We start from the raw sequence: 18437 nt of genomic DNA, 5'->3' as shown, positions 1-18437 counted from the left end.
TCAAAGGATTAATTTCACAATCGGTCTTAAAGACACAATCTTACTATCATTAATCCTAGTAATGAGCAAGAGCAGAAATTTACAAATGAAAGTGAAGGGACAAAGGGAATGTACAGTTTAAGAATATACATAATGATATTCTAATAGTATACTAATTAAATACTATATAAAAATATAGAAAACAGTAGAAAACTACTGTCATCTTTGATACTGTCATATCCCTGGGAAAAAAATTCTTCAACAAGGGTATCACAATTTCTCCATCTATAAAATGGGAACCCCACTCTCCTTATCTCACTATAAGTTCAATTCTAAAATGAAAATCCAGCTAGGAGGTACAGTGGATACAGCACCCGCCCTGGAGTCAGGAGGACCTGAGTTCAAATCCAGTCTCAGACACATAACACCCAGTAGCTGTGTGACTCTGGGCAAGTCATTTAACCCCAATTACCTCACACACACACACACACACACACACACACACACACACACACACACACACACAATTATGAAAATCCTAAATCCTAAGCATCAGCTTCAAGGAAAGGAGGCTAAGATTGTAATGCTGTCTGGGATAGTAAAGAATCAGTACCTCTGGCCAGTATCATCTACCTATTTAAAGGAATGACACTGGGTAAACATGCTCCTAAATGATATCCTCTAATGTCATGTTTTAAATGTGCCAGATACCTAGTAGTCTAAAGAAGTGATAAAAACAATTATTTCTAATTACCTTTTAGTTGTGACTTAACACATTTGCAATGTTTTCCCCACAAAGGGCCAATTTATCTTTTTAAAACTTTGATACTTTTCATAAAAATATAACAAGTTCCTGCAAAAGCTTACAATTTACTATAGACTGTTTTGGTTTTTTTAAGTACAATCCATAATTATAGCCCATTTTACTTAAGGACCATCAAAAATGAACATAATTTCTTCTTAGCAAGCAGAGTCAGACACTCAAGAAGTATTACCTCTGAGTACAGGAAAACAAAATAATTGAAACCACCTAGTTAACTGTTCAATAACTATCACACTGACTCTCAAAGACAGCAACATGGGAAGGACAAAGAGTCAGTCTCAATCAGAAAACACCAATCAGGAAGAGCTGGTTCAAGTCTCATTAAAGACACTTACTGGCTACGTGACCCTGGGAAAATCATGTAACTTCTCAGTACTCTAGGCCAAGACTGTAAGCTGTAGACCTGCATCAGTAGACAGTTTCCAAAATCAAAACCCTCTATGCCAGTGGACCCCACAGAGTCTTTAAAAGTCAAAATTAGTTTCATAATAATACTAAGAGATGTTATAGACCTATTAAAATATAAAATACTTTTCCCCTTTCCAACTACTCATCTGTGTAAAGTCAGATTTTCTTCACATTCTTCAAACAAAATAACATTATAACAGATAAAACGCAGAAGCAGAGGAGCATCAAGCTATCTTCAAGTAAGCCAGACATTAAAGAGATTTGCAAAAATATGCAAAACAATGCCACTCTTCTCACAATTGGGGGTGAGGAAGAGAGGAAATCGTCAGTTTTCATTAAAAATGTTATTTATGTTAACATGTAATTGATTTACTGTTGTTTTTTAAAAAGGATCCTGAGTCCAAAAAGTTTGAGAACTGCTACCCTACACCAATAAACTCACAGGTCTGGATAAAAGAAAGAAAAATTTTACCTTTCCAATTTCAGATGCCCATGAAATGGAAATCTGGTTTGGCACAGCAGAAGATAACCTAACTAGAGATGTAATATTTAAGGGGCGCCCCTGGCGTTTCTGTTCAATTCCATTTTTGGGAGGTGGTGCATATCCCTGCAATAATGAGAAAAATAAATTGAATTCTCTGGGAAAAAATAACTATTAAAGTATGCTTCAAGAAGGTCCTCATTAGCTAACAAAAATAAATAGCTAAAATTTATAAATTCCTTTTTCAAAGTGAAATATAAGTGGAGGAAAGAAGAGAAATTAGAGATTCCCCCTCTTCCAACATACACTTCTGTTCTTCCATGGCTCCTGTCACAAAGATAATAATTAACTGGTTTAATGTTGAGGACGTGGCAGGTAGATATGATAGGAAATAAAGAGGATATTGAAAAAAAAACCACAAAGAGCAGCTATTCATTATATGTATATAAAGAAAAAGAACCGAATTTTCCTTTAAAGTACTGGCTATGAAATGAAAAACAGGTAAAAACATATCAATGGATGTGTTTTATCATATAAATTTCATGTAGAGCCATAAAATTTAGCCACACACCATTAATGTTAACTCTCTGAAGAAATAATGGGTTTCTGTTATACCCTTCTGCCCTAAGCCTAAGATGTTTTAGCCTCTAATAATCAGATTGAAAACACCTTCTTTCTTCTAGTAGGTGTGTTACTTCATCCAAATACTTCAAGCTAACCTCTTCAAAATGTGTTCATAGATCAAGGCCTTAACATAACTTTGTCTGAGTTGCTGAAACAGGAAACAACCTTATAAAAAAAGTCCAGGCAGCTTACTGCTTAAAAGAGAAATCAAGGGCATAACTTCTGAATCCTATGTTCCCTGAAAGAACAAAAGACAGCATGTTTGAGGGGGAGGGGTAGTGAAGGGGAAGAAGAACTGTTTGAAAGAAGCTAGCTTCTCTTCCTCTGTGCACAAGTTTTATGATTGTGAGACTGGCACAACACTCTAATTATTGCCCACCAATCCTCAATCCCAGTCTGCTTCAAGTACAGAAGAAAATATATTAAATGGGTCATCCTCTCTGCCTTGACTTCCTGACAGTGCTTGAGTGGGTAAGGAGGGAAGATCTGACTGCTATGAAGACTATAGTCTCTAAAAAATAAGTCATGAATTTGGGCCACTCCAGCACATATCTAACAATAAGAACTCCACTCCCAAAGGAATAACTGCCTCTGATGCTATCATTTTATTTAATGTGGTTTTACATGGAACCAATGAATAATGCTGAGTTGGATGAGCCTATAGTCAGCTCCTGGTCAAGCATGCAACTCATAAGTAGCTCTCAAGGGTTAGGCCACATGTGGCCTTCTAGGTCCTTGGGTGCGTCCTTTTTACTGAGTCCAAGTTCTACACATCTTTTTATTAAGGGGATTTGTTCTGTGAAGCTGGGATTCAGTCAAAGGGTCGAACTTGAGGACCTAGAAGGCCACCAGTTCCCCACCCCATGACTTACTTAATGCCTAAGAGGCCTCCTGAGGAAGAAATTTACCAGTTTTCACAGGCTTAAGGTAAGAGTTATCAAAGCCTACGGACTGGCCACTAATAACTGGGAAGAAAAATGTTCATTGAAGATGATGGAAAAGCAATGTAGAAAGAAATGAGAACCTAGATCAGAGTAAAAAAGTTTCAACAAATACTTCAAAGCTCAGCTCACATACCAAGCCTTCCTTGAAAACTCCCCTACCTACCTGCCTTAGATCTGATCTCAGAATATTTTGTATTCCTTTTAAGCATTTATCACACTCCAGTTTGTACTTTATTTAACTATGTAACCTTCTAGATTACAAACTCCTTGAAGAGAACAATCATTTCTTCATTTACTTTATCTTTCCCAATGCTTCACATAATACATACTGCATCACAGCAGACAGACTTGATGAATGTTTCTTGAATGAATGAATAAATATTTGATTTGGGTAAAGAATACTAACTTTTCAATATTATTTTATTTATTTTATAGGTAGCAAAAAACACTTAACACAGAAATAGGTTTATTATGTTTGCAAGTAAATGTCACATATGGCTATCCATCCATAGATAAGAATGTGCCCATAAAAGACTCTGGGGGAAAAAATTCACATATAAATTATGTAGGACAGTATAAGATACTATTATTTATTTCTAAATAGCGTAAAAATAAAATGCCACACTGACTGAAATATAGATCATCTCTAGGGATAAAGAAATCTATTTGAAAGGAAAAAGGCACACAAATATACCAAAATAATAATTTTAATTACTGAGATTTAGAAAAATCTGATTTTAGGAAAAAGCATCATCTATACTTGTATGATCTGTTAATTTCTACCAATGAGGTTCACCTGAATTAAATTCAAGATGACATTTCACAAATCAGAAAGAATAAATGCCTGTAGTTACATTTGCAATTAAAACTTTGGAAAGAAAAATTTGTATAGTAAAAAAGCTTTTTTCATTCCATATGATCCTATGAATATTAACTTCATTCATGGTCACCCTGAGCAAATTTTCACACTGAAATGCTGCTTAAACCTATTTCATAATTTTTGCCCATGTTGTCATATTTTCCAGCTAATCACATGTGGTTTTTTTTTTAACACAGATTATATAAATTTAAGAAACAAAGAAACAAAACAGGAATCTGAATACTCCAACTTACTGGCAAAGGAAACAGCTTCCCATTTACTTTTATGCACAGACTATTGGGATAATTATCCTCTTGAGGACAGCTAGTCTCTGCTAGGCACAATCTGTATTCAAAGAGAAATCATTCTTTAAAAGTGTAACCAAACATTTAAAACAGGCTTGCAAAATGATATTTTAGCCAATGTAAAAATATTGATTTAACAATATCAAAATCACCTTAGTTGTACTTGGACAGTGTAATCTCTTCTACCACCTGGCAAAAAATCCCTGTTGGCAAGAAAGAACCTTGGTTAAGGAAGTACAGTTGGTTTTTTCCACAGAATATTTCTTATATTAGAAACTTTTAACAAAAAGCATATTCCTCCAATGACATTTTCATTCTCTCTCACAGCCTCGTTAGCCAAATAATCTATATCTAATCCATTATAATCAAGACAGGTTCACTTACTTGGAAATTTGAAAGACACTTTCATTACAGCAGTGGATACTCAAGGACACTTAAGAGTGATCAATATTCAAGGAAAGCCCTTGTTTTATAAAAACTTCTATTTAGCATTTCCGAAATACCCATTCGCTCTACAGCCACATAATGCATTGTTAACATCAAAAAAGTGTGTTGTTGGTTCATAGACAATTGTACCATGACAATGTGGATTAATCAAAACAAATCAATCACCATTCTTGGAAAATCCAAGTCAAAAGCAAAAGTCCTAAGGATGATGGGTCAGTTGCTTCATCTTATATTAAAATTACGTGGCCAAGTAATGTAGTTTCTAGATGGAAGCCTGATGCAGCCCTAGATAATCACCGCCCCTATGAATGAATTCCTGAGCCATCACCACAGCTACTGTCACTCTACTGGGTCCTCCTTACCAACATGGAAAAAATGTTAAGTAATCTTTTGCTCAGAAATCTTAAGTATTCCAATCCATTTAAGTGAGCCTTCTTAATACTCCCCAACAACTAATAATTGTTCCTACCTTCATACTTTTACTCAAACTGTTACTCTTAACAATAATGCATGACAATCTGATTATCCAAATATTCCCTATTCTTCAATACTCATCTAGAGGCAACAACTGATTATCCTCCTTTCCTGACCACTCATACCATTGTTCTTTATACTTTGATACCTCAGGCACTGAAGTGTAAGTCATACATACAAGACCTTACAACACAATGTTTGCATAGCTTTTTATTTGTGTAGTGTATTAATTCTTGTTCTCCCAACAACAACGGTAATTCTAAGGGCAAGACAAGTCACATATTTCAATTTTATCTTGCAATATGCTCCTGAGCACTAAGTGTTACATAAAATACTGAAAATGAACTAGGACAAAAAGCCAAGCTGTCATCAACTCCCTATATATGGCAGCTAGGTGGTACGGTGGACAGAGCACTGGCCCTGAAGTCAGGAGGACCTGAGCTCAAATCCAGTCTCAGACACTTGATACTTACTGCTGTGTGACCTTGGGTAAGTCACTTAACCCCACTGCCTAGCCAAAATATATATATATATATATATATTTGTAAAAAAAAAATTAATAATAACTTTGAGAACTATTAGTTAATACTCAGGGAATTTTACTTCTACTTCTATTCATATAAGTCAAATCCAGAAGTATTTATTAACTGGTTAATGTGTGCCACATACCATGCTAAGCCCTGGGGACCAAAAAAAAAAGGCACAAAGTTCCAGTCTTCAAGGAGCTCACAATGTAACATGGAAAGGAGACACTACACAAAGAACTATGTAAAGACAAGCTATACACAAGATAAAACTGGAAATAATTTCAGATGGAAGGCACTAACATTAAGAAGGCAGAAGAGTTTCTTGCAAAAGGTGAGATTTTAGCAGAGACTTCAATAAAGTCTCCCAAACTACTTCAATTTGTAAAGTGAAGTCATTTATTTTCTTCCTGCCACAACAGTTCGAAGAAACTGATGATATCTCTTAGACTAAGGAGTTCTTAAACTGGGGCCATGAATTGCTTTAGAAACAACAACAACAGAAACCAATTCACAATTTCAATATAATTGGTTTCCTCTGTTAAGATGAAGATTTTGTTATGCATTTAAAAATAATATTCTGAGAAAAGGGTCCATAGGCTTCACCAGACTGCCAAAGGGATCCACAATTTAAAAAAAAAAAAGGTAAAGATTCTCAATTAGACAGAGATAAGTATTCAAGTATAACCAAAGAAAGATTTAAATAGTATTGCAAATGAACTGTTCCGCTTATCCTGCAACACTGAGTTACTAATTAGAAGTATAAAAGCCCCTCATACTTGGCTCTACTGATATAATAAATAAAAAGTTGATTAATTTTAAAATACACTTAAAAACTTACCAAAAATAAAATATAGGCTATGGAAAATCTCACCATTTGCCCTTATGCAGCAAAAATTTTCTACTGAATAAGAAGGGATTATGACACTTCCAACACCAGGGTCTCAAGGATTCTGTGTTAAAAATATACATGTTAAATCTTACATATAATTCAATGGTCACAAACTGAAGTCTTAGAAGTGTTCCCTAGGGAGAAGATTACCTTTAAAAACCAAATGATTATAAATTCCTGAATGAGAAGTATGAAAAAGTGAATTAGACTGGAAGAAGAAAGACCCTTATCTTGGTCAGGTGGTTCTATGATGATGAGGAGAAGAGTTGAGAAGAGCTAAAGGGTTCCTGCTAGAAAAATAAAGGCATATGAGCATGTAAGGGGGAACAGACAGAAGATGAGAGGATCTAGTATAGCTGGTCCTAAGTAACAAGACCTCTAGAGAGCCTGTAACACAACCCATAAAGTCACCAAGACTGCTTAGGCAGAGATCAAAGATACAAAAAAAGCCAGAAGCACCCTAAACCCAAGGATCAGACTGTAGGGGAAGGAACTGAAGACTAAATGAGAATCATGATAGGAAAAGCCTAGGAAGGAATTGTTAGGTTCTTGACCTGAACAAAATTGGGGAACATGAAGTACCACTTATGATATTCTCTCAGTTGTAGAGTCTACACCCCCAAATTCCCTCACATTAAAGTAAAATTTAATTATGAACCTGAAACAACTGTGCACCTGGATTAAAGAGGAGAGGGAAAAAGAAATCCTGCTAACCTTAGGAAGCAAGATTTTTGGAAAAGCCCAGGGCCCAAGGGCTAATTTTTTTTAAAAAATCTTACTTCTTTTTATGCTTGGATAGTGGTTTTCTAAATTATGCCCTGATTTTGTCATACTTTACAATAAAAATAGCTTTATTTTTATGAATAAGAAATGCTTTCTCTTAGCTTCAGATTGGGGAGGGAGGCACCTTATTTTGCATATGCAAAGTATCTAAAACTGTCAAGCTGATTTGCAAATTAATCTGTCCTATCCTTTTGCACCACTGAATTGGTACGCTCAAAGAATCCCTTAGAGAATTCCCACCAGCCATACTCTAGGTAAAGTAAATATTGACTTCCCAAATCTTTACAATACTGCAAGTATGGTACCTACTACTAGTTTGTTTCCTTTCACATAATCACAGAATGTTATAGAGTTAGAAAGATTTTTACAGCTTATCTAGTCTAACACACTAATTTTAGTAGTAACCTATACTTGGCACTGATGTTTGTCACAAACAAGTCATGCTAAATAAACATCTGTGGAAGCCAACCCGCAAATCTGAGAAAATTAAACTTAGAAATTCAGGGGAGTTGGCTCAGAAATGTGTCCTTTGGAGTAACCATCTTACTTCTGCCCTTTTAAAATTTCCCTATGGTAAAAAGACTGGTAAGATGTCAAATGTATACCTTTTTTTTTTTTTAGGTAAATAGTAATGTCAATCCTAGATTCTCCAAGGAGAGGCCCCACTGATAAACAGATACAAATAAAATTTGTAGATAATACAAATACCTCTTTTTAGCCATTAGCCTGAATCTCTTTCCCAGATCAAAGCTTTAACCAAAGCTGCTATCAGGGCTCTCGTCCTAGCTCTTGGATGTGCTAAGCAGAAATGAAATCGCTTGCAAGAATGTAAAAAGAAAAAAGAAGAAAAAGAAAAGCGAAAGTACCCAAATATTATAAACTTTTGAATGATGAAGATTTTGTTGGGCTGGTGTAAATGAAATGGAAAGTCACTTGGGGAATGTGAAGTAAAGATTTTTTAAGGGTTAAGCTTTTTTGTCATTTATCTTGAAAAATAAGATATCACCCTGATTAATTTAATAGTCTCTACACAATTCCCTGCCTCCAGCTTCTCCTTCCTTTTATTTATCATTACAGTCAGATTACTCCTATACACCAGTAATTTTACTGTTGTAGGAGATCCTGTCACCAAACTTAAATGCCTTAGCAAGCAATCTTCAAAAGTAGCTGCAGACAAAATACTTTATTACTTGTGAACAACCCTCTGGGGATAAGCCTCACCAAATTAAGCAAGTTCTCAGATAACAAACACCCAGTCCCACTGCTGTGCTGTTCAGCTTGCATTAAACTGGTATGGCACTGACCTGTACCAAGATGGATCAGTGAAATAGGACTTTAGGGGAGAAACAGCTAGAATAATTATCCCAAAACACTACTCAGAAACTTTCAATGACGAAGAATAAAATCCAAATTTCAAATTAATAAGCCTTAATCAAGCATCTATTTAGAGCTTGGCATTAAATCAGCAATGGGAATAGGAATACAAAGACAAAGACAAAAACTGTCAGGGCCCTCAAGGAGGTTTGATCCTATTAGGCCAGGCATTCAGAGCTCTTCACTATGGTCTCAATCTCTCCCACTATTCCCCCTTTACATGAACTGTCCGTTTCAGTAGAAATGGTCTACAATCCTTGAAAAAAACATGCTCAAAACCTATACTCAGTTTCACCTTGTAAGGATGCTAACTAAGCAGCCTTATTTCTGCTTAAATAGTATTTTGCTTTAAAGCCCAAGTAAAATAATACCCTCCGTGAAAGCTTTCCAATCCGTCATGAGTCATAGCGATCTCTACCTCCACTGAAAACCCAGATCAGTTAATATCAACAGTCCTTATTTGACATGTCATATGAAAGTTTATATTCTTTGTTAACTTTTTATGTAAAAATATACATAAGGTCTCCACAAATTATCTATGCTGGATTACTTTTTTTATTTATTTTGTTAAAAATTTAAAATCTACTACAGAGTTTTCTAATGAGAAGAGTGGAGGAGATACACAGAAGGAAGGGGAATACTTCAATATGAACTACCAGACTGATACCAGGATTATATTAACTACCAAGGAAAACTCAAAATGCTAAATCACTTAACCTCCCTAAGCCTCAGTGTTCTCATCTGTAAAATGAATAGGTAAGATAGATAAAATGACCTCCCAATGTACTATTTTCCTTATTCCATGAAATTGAAAGGCTTTCCAATAATGAAAATTAATTTTAATGTCTTGTAGCTAGTAAAGAGTCAAATTCTGTCATAACACCTCCAGATGCAATACATCAAGAGATAAGCTAGCCACAGGTACTGTTTCATTAGCTTTTATCGAGCCCCCTATCTTCAACAGATAGAAAATTAAATTCTTTGTGGAATTTGGAGAATATTTAGAAGTGATATTAATGCTGAAAACATCTGGAGTAGATGGGAAAAAATACTTAGATACACATACCTCTATACTTTTTTTTTTAGGCAATTGGGGTTAAGTGACTTGCCCAGGGTCACATAGCTAGTAAGTTTCTAGTGTTTGGTCTGAGGCCAGATTTGAACTCAGGTCCTCCTGACTTCAGGGCTAGTACTCTATCCACTGTGCCACCGAGCTGCCCCCTCTTTCTTTCTTTCTTTTTTTTTTTAAACACATACCTCTATACTAAACCTTTTAAAAACTTTTGTTTTTCCCTCCTAGTTATAAACATTTTTAAAAAAGTTTTAATATTAGAAAATTCATTTTACTACCTAGTAAAGAACTAAATTTTTCTATATTTGTGCTATGAAACTATTCTGTATTTGTAACCACAGGAAAGTCATTTAACCCTTGAGTAATTCACTTTCTCATTCTAGGTCTCTAAAAAGCCTACAATCTATGTGAATCTCTATGACTGTTATAACGAAACATCAGTGACACTGATAATTTAAAAAAACAACATAATAGTATATTCTCCAGATTTCCCTTGCTCACTTTTTATATCCACTTAATTTTACTTACTATTTAAAAAGCTGTTTCTACTTTAAGCACCTACTATTTTTGTAATGATCAGTCACTTTAAAGTTTGTTTACCACTTATTCTTTAGGTAATTTCTGTTAATCTCTCAAATTTTCTCTTTATTGTTATTTCCAGGTCACTGAAATCACTGGCATAATAACAATAACACAAAATTACAGCACTTCATTTATTGGGTCTTGGGCATAAAAAAGAAATTCTTCTGTCTACCAACACCTCCAAATTTATTTACAAACATATACAAACTATTCATTTGGCTAACAATAAGGGAATTTTAGTATACTATCTCTAAAGAGAAAAGAGCCCCACACCCACTGAAACATATTTCAAACCCTCCTCTTACCTGGAAATGCATATTTCTCTTACTTGTTGAGGTGTCAATGCAAAAATAAAAAACTTCTCTTGAAATCTCTGAATACTGCTCTGAACTGGAGAGAAAAAAATACAATGAAAGACGACCTTTCAATAAAATTCTGAGAACATAAAAGCCAATGACAGCCAGACAGTGTAGCACCTACAAAATTCTTAATTATTTATTACTGAAACACACTAATAAAGAAGTGGCCGGAATGAATGCAATTTATGGTGGGAAAATAAAAGTGGAAGTCTTTGAAAGGGTATTCATAAGAAATTGAGCATTCAATTATTCCTCATCCTAAAAGAACAGAAAAGTAAAGAGTTACAATATCCATAATACAGACTCCTTCAAGGTAGTCATATTTCATCTCTAACTATAGTGTCATCTAATGAAAATTGCCATGTTATCATACAACAAAAGCTGGCGGGAAACAAATGATCTCATACATAAGAATTCGATTCATTAGGAGATTTCTCTAGTGCCTTATATTCAATTGTATTTTGCTGGAAAAAAAAATAGAAAGATAAACCCCCCTGAATCCCACTAATGCAGTTATTAAAATGTACAACAAACCAGCAGCAAGACCTGAACTATATTTCAACGCCAAAAGTCAAAAACTGATCGCAGGTGCTATACTTTTTGATAAAGTCACGGACATTACTGAAGACTTGGAGTCTGTTTTAGGATTCCAAGAACTGTTTCCAAAGAAGCATTTTATTACAGCTAATAAAAGGAGAAAATTCTAAATATAGATGCTACAAAGGGCCCAAAGATTGCAAAAACAAAATGCTGCTCTGCAGCTAGATAGCACAGTGGACAAAACACTGGGCCTGGAGTCAGTAAGACTCGAGTTCAAATTTGGTCTCTGACTTTTACTGTGTGACCCTTGGGAAAGTCACTTAACCTCCTCAGTCTCAGGTTCTTCAAATGTAAAATGAATACAATAAAAGCACCTAGGGGCAGCTAGGTGGCGCAGTGGATACAGCACCGGCCCTGAAGTCAGGTGGACCCGAGTTCAACTCCAGCCTCAGACCAAACACTTGATACATACTAGCTGTGTGACCCGGGGCAAATCACTTAACCCCAACTGCCTTTTAAAAGAAAAAAAAAAGAAAAAGAAAAGCCCCTACCTCCCAAGGTCGTTGTGAGGATCAAATGAGATAACATCTGTGAGGTGTTCAGCAAGGTTTGGCACACGGCAGGTACTTATAAATGTTCTCTTGTCTCCATGACCCCCACTCCCATCCCCATTCTCTCTAGTCCTATGAAAGGGCCAAGGGAAGGAAAACTATATGGTAGAGCACCACATGATGACTACTTCTGTACCCAACACACACAAGTGCAGTAAAATAGACATCAGGAATAGGTACTTTGCAATCATGAACAAAACCTCATCCTACCAAATCATTCAGCCAGAAGACCTAGGTTCAAATACCACAGAAAACTAGCTGCATAACCCTGGACAAATCACTTCACTGCTCTGCACCTCACTTTCTTTTGTAAAATGAGGCGGTTGGATCAATGGCCTTTAAGGTCTATTTAAGTCTCTACATTTCTCTACAGTGGGAAACTCATAAAATAGGTCCTATTTTCCCAAAGATAAAACATAAGTGGGAGTTACATTCTTGAAAACAAGCATTCAGCATCATTCAAGCAAAGATATGACCAAGAATGTTTTTTAATCCCAAGAATACTACTATAAACTCCTACAGTATTTAAAAGTAATAAAGAAGATATGTTTATAACAAGTTCTACAGAACACATATTAATAATACAGGGAACCAAATTCTGGATCTAAATACCATTACTGGCAAGAATGCCCTTACGCAGACAGAACACAGGTTAAAAAAGAACTCTAAGGGAGATGATCCTTGAGTTAAATCATCAGGTGGTATTCATTACCTTGCTCCTTTAAAAAACAAACATTTCTATCCTCCTCCTCTGAGCAAAAAAAAAAAAAGACTTCTCAATTATTCCCTCTACAATCCTGTCAATTACAGGCTGCTTCAGTTTCCTCATTTGTGTTTGGGAGACTTGGGTTCAAGTTTTACCTCAACACATATAATACATATTGGTGAAGGTGCCTATCTGCTTTGGTACAGGGAGTTTCCTAATCCAGGAGCTCTCCTAGAGAAATTTCAGGTCCAGATCTACCCCCATATACAAAACATTAAATAATGCACACCAATTATATGGTAAACTTGACCTAAAACAAATGTTATCCATAAATAAACACAACATATAATTAACAATATTTGCCTTCTTAAAATTAAGAAGGAATTTTGAAGAATGACAATCATGGTTAAATTTTCTTTCTAAAGAAACCCTCAGAAGTTTGAACAGATGCCCTTTTTCCCCCCACAATATATTTCCTTGTAGCTGTAGAAATTTTGGTGAATTAATGTAATAATATCAGTCCTGGAGAGAGCTTAATAAGACAACTTCCTCCTCTCAATAGAGAGGGAGACACTACGATTTGGAATATGGTAGAGAAAATCTCAGTCAGCTGACTTTGCCAAATATTTCTCCTCGTTACAAGGAAGGATTCAGTGCAAGGGGAGGAAGGGACAATGATCATGGTGTAACACAAAAGGCAACAATAAAACCTAAAATAAAGAACATATCATTTCCTTATAGCAAACAGATTCAAAATTATTCCATTAACCTTGGAGCTGCAGTCAAAGTAGTACAATAGTGTCACAGAAGCATAGATTTAGAAGTAGAAGGGGTCTTAGGTTACTGAATCCAATCCCTTAATTTTACATATAAGGAAACTGAGGCCAGCAAGGTGAAGTATCTTGCACAAGCTCATACAGCTAGTACCTGAGGCCGAATTCAAACCTATGTCTTCCTGTCTCCAAATCTTTTACTCTATCCATTACACCATACAAATATTTTTCTCCAGTGGAAAAAGCTAAAAAAATGTCTTCAATAGTTAACTCAACAATTTTCCTCTTTACTAACCACCTGCATGTTTTTCAAAATCATGGGGTAGATTTAATAGCCCAATAATGGCTACTGTTCTGTTAAATCATTCTTTTTGTTACCCTCACTGAAACTATTCTCTCCTCGACACTTTGTTATCTGCTATCAGAATGAGCCACACAGAAAAGGCACAGAAACTAATTTACTTACTGGCACAGAATCTTCAAAATATAGCTCACACATTTATTAAGCTAGGCATTAGCATCCTTCCTGTAGTACAGAAGCACAATGAACTAAAGACTCAGTACACCTATACTATTCTACCACTTACTAGCGGTATGACCTAGGATAATTTGCTTAACCTCTAAAAATCAGTTAGTTATGGAATAATACATTAACATACTAAGGCTGAGATGAGCTATTGCTACTATACTACAATTCATCCTACAAACCATAGAACATAATCCTATTAACAAGTCTGATGATATCACTCTCCTCCTATTAAAATCTTTGAAGGCTTCTAAAATATAAGTCCAAACTCTTCAGTCTTCTTCAAGGCCCAAAAGAAGAGCTCCATCCTGGCTTTTCAGCTTCATTTTATATTACCGTCCCTTGCCTATACTACAATCTAGCCCACAGTGTATTCCTCCTCGAAAACACATCCTGTATTTTCCAGCCCCTATGCAATATCTCCTACTTTTAGAATACAATTTTCACATACTGCCCATACCCCAATCTCTGTCTACTGCCATACTATATAAAATCACCGGAAATGTATTTACAACAGCACCCTCCCTCCCAACAATGTCATCTGAATCAAGTACTCATTATTCTTCCCATGCACTTGAAACATATTCTAATCTGTATTACTGTTTGTCCTATACTAGATTACAAAGTGTTTACTCCCTTTCCCAAAACCTACCACAATGCTAGGAGTAGAAACTTAATAATACTTATGGATGACTGAAAAATGCAATAATCATATAAAGGCACTTTAAAAACCTTAAAGTTACATAAGAACAGAAGCAATCATTATGGTTGTCTGTGGTTCAAACACTGGTAGAAACTTCACATTACAATGAGAATTGTAATATAGGTTTAAAAAAAAAACTTCCCTGAGGTACTGAGATGCTAACACCCACACCCACACCCACAGAGTACTCTCAATTCCTTCTGGTTCAGGTATTAAGAGAGCTAAGAGCAAATGTTAATACAAGGTTTTGCACATGAGTTACCAGTTGAAGGATGGCACTGTTTATAAAAACAATAATAAAGTGAAGTAGGTTTGAGGTAGAGTTCATCCTACAGAACTTTTAATAATTTGTTGAAAGCAAGTGAATTGACTATTATTAAACTTTAAGAGCAGATAAGAAATCTAAGTATTAGAAGACAGTTCTTTTCTTTGGAGAAGTGTGGGACTATGGATGTAGAATATCGCATTCATTGGCATGTTGGTTTGCTTTTACCATACTGTGATATTTTTTTTTAATCTGTCTTTGTAGTGTATATAGGTTTAGAGTCTAGGTGGTTCAAGCTGGAGAGAGGGATTTAGAAGTCATTCTCATACAGGTGATTGCTTAAGCTATGGGAGATAATAAAAACTTAATGGAACCATATAATACTTAAGTTTATATACCTAATTTCTACTTCAATAGTTCTCAGATTTTGTAACAGTCAAAATTTAAACAAAACTTCCAACAGAATTCTAACAGTAAAATCTTTCAAAATTATTTTAAGTGTCTATTACTAATTGTACCAAAAATACAAATTTCTTAAAAACTTTACCTTCTAATCACTTTTATTCTGAATCTGTTGCCTTTTTTTTTTTAAGGCAATTGGGGTTAAGTGACTTGCCCAGGGTCACACAGCTAGTAAGCATCAAGTTTGGTCTGAGGCCAGATTTGAACTCAGGTCCTCCCGACTTCAGGGCCGGTGCTCTATCCACTGCGCCACCTACCTGCCCCCTGAATCTAACATTATAAATAAGAATGTATTTTTCCTTTTGCTAATAAATTTTAAACAACAAGGAAGAGTGGTAGCCTTATGCCATTTTTGCACTCAAGCCATAATAATTCAGCTTTTGTTCCTGTTTATCTTGAAAATGCCAATTCACACAAATATATGACTATTTATAGAGGGGAATGACTTACTTATTCAATTTTTGAAATATAAGGAAATTCAAGCAGTTCAAAAGTGAATAAAAAGATTTACAATCCTGACTTTTAAAAATAAGTCAAGAGATATTTCTATTAATTGCTAAAAACTCAATGCTCCTCTCTGGTCAGAGCAATCTTATTGCTTGGGGATAATACCACTTTCATTTCTGTCTCTAGGGCTATACTCATGTTGTTTTCTCCATATAAAATGTGATCTCCTTTCCCTTAAACATATCCAAATCCTAGTCATCCTTCAAGGTCTTGGTCAAAAACCCTACATCCATTATAAAGCCTTCTCCACAAATATCATGTACTTTTATGGTGCTTTATCGTTTGTATGTATTTTTTGGCCAAGTCATAAATATCCATGCTTATGTGAAAAATTTATTATTATTCAATCACTTATTATGAAAAGTGATATGTAATGGGCTATATTAATAATTCTATAAGGTAAAATCATGAGGCTTAGTCTAAAATCCTATGATCCTAAGTGATGCCATTTTATTAAATAACATGCTTACTTTTGTAACTATCCTCTTTAAGAAAAAAAAGAAAGAAAATACTACTCTTCCAGTAGGCATGAAGAAGCATAAAGTCTCCCCCTACCTTTCCCTTCACACTTCTTTCATAATCACTCCTCATTGGAAAATGAAGGGCATTCCAAGAACACATTCATCTTTTCCCTGGACCTTTTGTCTTATTTCTCAGGACACTCTAGGTCTGGAGTGCTCCTTCCCCTACCCTACCTCCTAACTGATCTTATACTCTTCTTGAGTCATCCTTATGGGTGATCACTGTAAGGCAGGGACATCAAAACTATAGCCAATGTCAACAGCCACAGCAATGCTAGACCAAAAAACTTAAAAACAAACAGGTAATACTCTTCAGAAACAAAAACCATCTTTTTGTCAAATACCTATTAAAAAAATAGTATTACTTAGAAAAAGTTGACCATCACATTCTAGACAAATGTCTTCCAAACTAACCTATGGTTTATTCAATATGATTTTTATCTGTACAACTGAATGGGTTTCTGGATCATGGTGGGAAGGAAAAAAAAAAGCAAAACCAAAGGTTTTTGCAAAAGGTTGGCAAAATATGACATACAAATAAAATTTAGGTTAGAATGTGATGGCAGCATAATAAAATGAATATTAGGGTAAAAAGCTACAAGTATCCCACATTAATCATTTAATATAACAGCAACTAATGACTCATTTGTGCAGGAACACCAACCCACTTAATGAACAGCTGACAGTTTATTCTATTTAATTTCTGACCAAAAGAAATAACACTTACCTAAACTTGTAGGTTTGATAAGAACATCAAGAACATCATAGAAGGGAAGGCTTTTCAGCTGAACATCAGGGTGGACTGGAGGAATTGGGGGAGATGGCTGCTGCATCTCAAATGAAGGCTTAGTATCTTGGAGAAGCACTGAACCAACAGGAGAGGAAGGAGACTGAGGTGTGACTGAAGTAGAAGGCAATGAGTGGATTCCAGCAACAGTCAAGTCAGGTTCCACAGGTGATGAGCTACTGTCCAAATTGAAAACTGATGGTTTTATCGAGGACAAATCAGAAAGACCTTCAATTGTCCGTGGGTAACGCCGTCTATAAAGTTCTCTGATTTTAATCTGAACTGCTGGGCTACAGCCACTCTTCAGCAAATGCAAAGCCCTCATCAGGAGGTCATGTTTGCGTCCACTTTTATTACGACCAGCAAAGCCTAACAATACTTGTAGCTCAGAAACCCGAAAACTAGAAACCATATTCTAAAAAAGGAAAAGGAAAAAAAAACACATAAGCCAACAGTCCCTTCTCATGAAAACAAAAATGCTACATACAAATTACAATGTAGCCTGGTTTATCTTCTAGAACACTATTAACCAGCATTTTCACACACCCACTATCTGCCATCACTACTTTTATAGTTATTCCAAGAAATTAGAATATCCCGAAGTACCTCTGAAATCAGAGCTTAAGTTGTATTCTGTAAATTTCAGTATGAAATAATTTTGATGAATGAGTTCTTTGAAAATAAGCATTTATTAAGTTCTATTAAATCATGAACATGCTAGACAGCAGGGACACAAAATCAAACCAAAACAGCTCATGCCTTCAGCAGACTTATATTCTATTGGAGGAAAAAACTTGTACACAGCTAAATAAATGCAAAATATATTCAAAGGCTGAACTGAACCTTGAAGAAAGCTAGGGATTCTAAGAGATAAAAGTGAGGAAGCAACGTAGTCAAGGAATGAGAGGCACTCTATATAAACAAAGAGGAGACACTAGATTGAATGCCATGTACGGAGAACAGTAAGTAATAACACCGTGAACCAGAATATCTAATTAAACAAACAAAAGACCTCAGACTATTATCAGTATGTTAGATACTAAATTTGCCATCTTAGATTTATTTAGTGGCTACAAAATCTCTTTCCAATTTAAATATTTATTTCC

General features: G+C 35.3%; 1 protein-coding gene across 3 annotated transcripts in view; it reads right to left on the bottom strand.

Annotated features, from left to right (window-relative positions):
* The window catches only part of PIAS2 (protein inhibitor of activated STAT 2), a 73766-nt gene that overhangs the window by 32672 nt on the left and 22657 nt on the right, over positions 1–18437 (bottom strand). For all 3 annotated transcript variants that reach the window (XM_078153272.1, XM_078153274.1, XM_078153273.1), the window contains 5 exons: positions 17272–17746; positions 10877–10961; positions 4576–4626; positions 4373–4463; positions 1683–1817 (listed from right to left, as the gene is read on the bottom strand). In XM_078153272.1, coding sequence (XP_078009398.1) covers positions 1683–1817; positions 4373–4463; positions 4576–4626; positions 10877–10961; positions 17272–17746 — 837 coding nt within the window. The remainder of the gene's footprint in view (positions 1–1682; positions 1818–4372; positions 4464–4575; positions 4627–10876; positions 10962–17271; positions 17747–18437) is intronic.

The sequence above is a fragment of the Phascolarctos cinereus genome, unplaced genomic scaffold, assembly GCF_003287225.1.
Source record: "Phascolarctos cinereus isolate Bilbo 61053 unplaced genomic scaffold, phaCin_HiC Scaffold_4;HRSCAF=312, whole genome shotgun sequence".
NCBI lineage: Eukaryota > Metazoa > Chordata > Mammalia > Diprotodontia > Phascolarctidae > Phascolarctos > Phascolarctos cinereus.
Note: the sequence above shows the minus strand (reverse complement) of the source record. Positions and strands in the feature narration are given on the sequence as shown.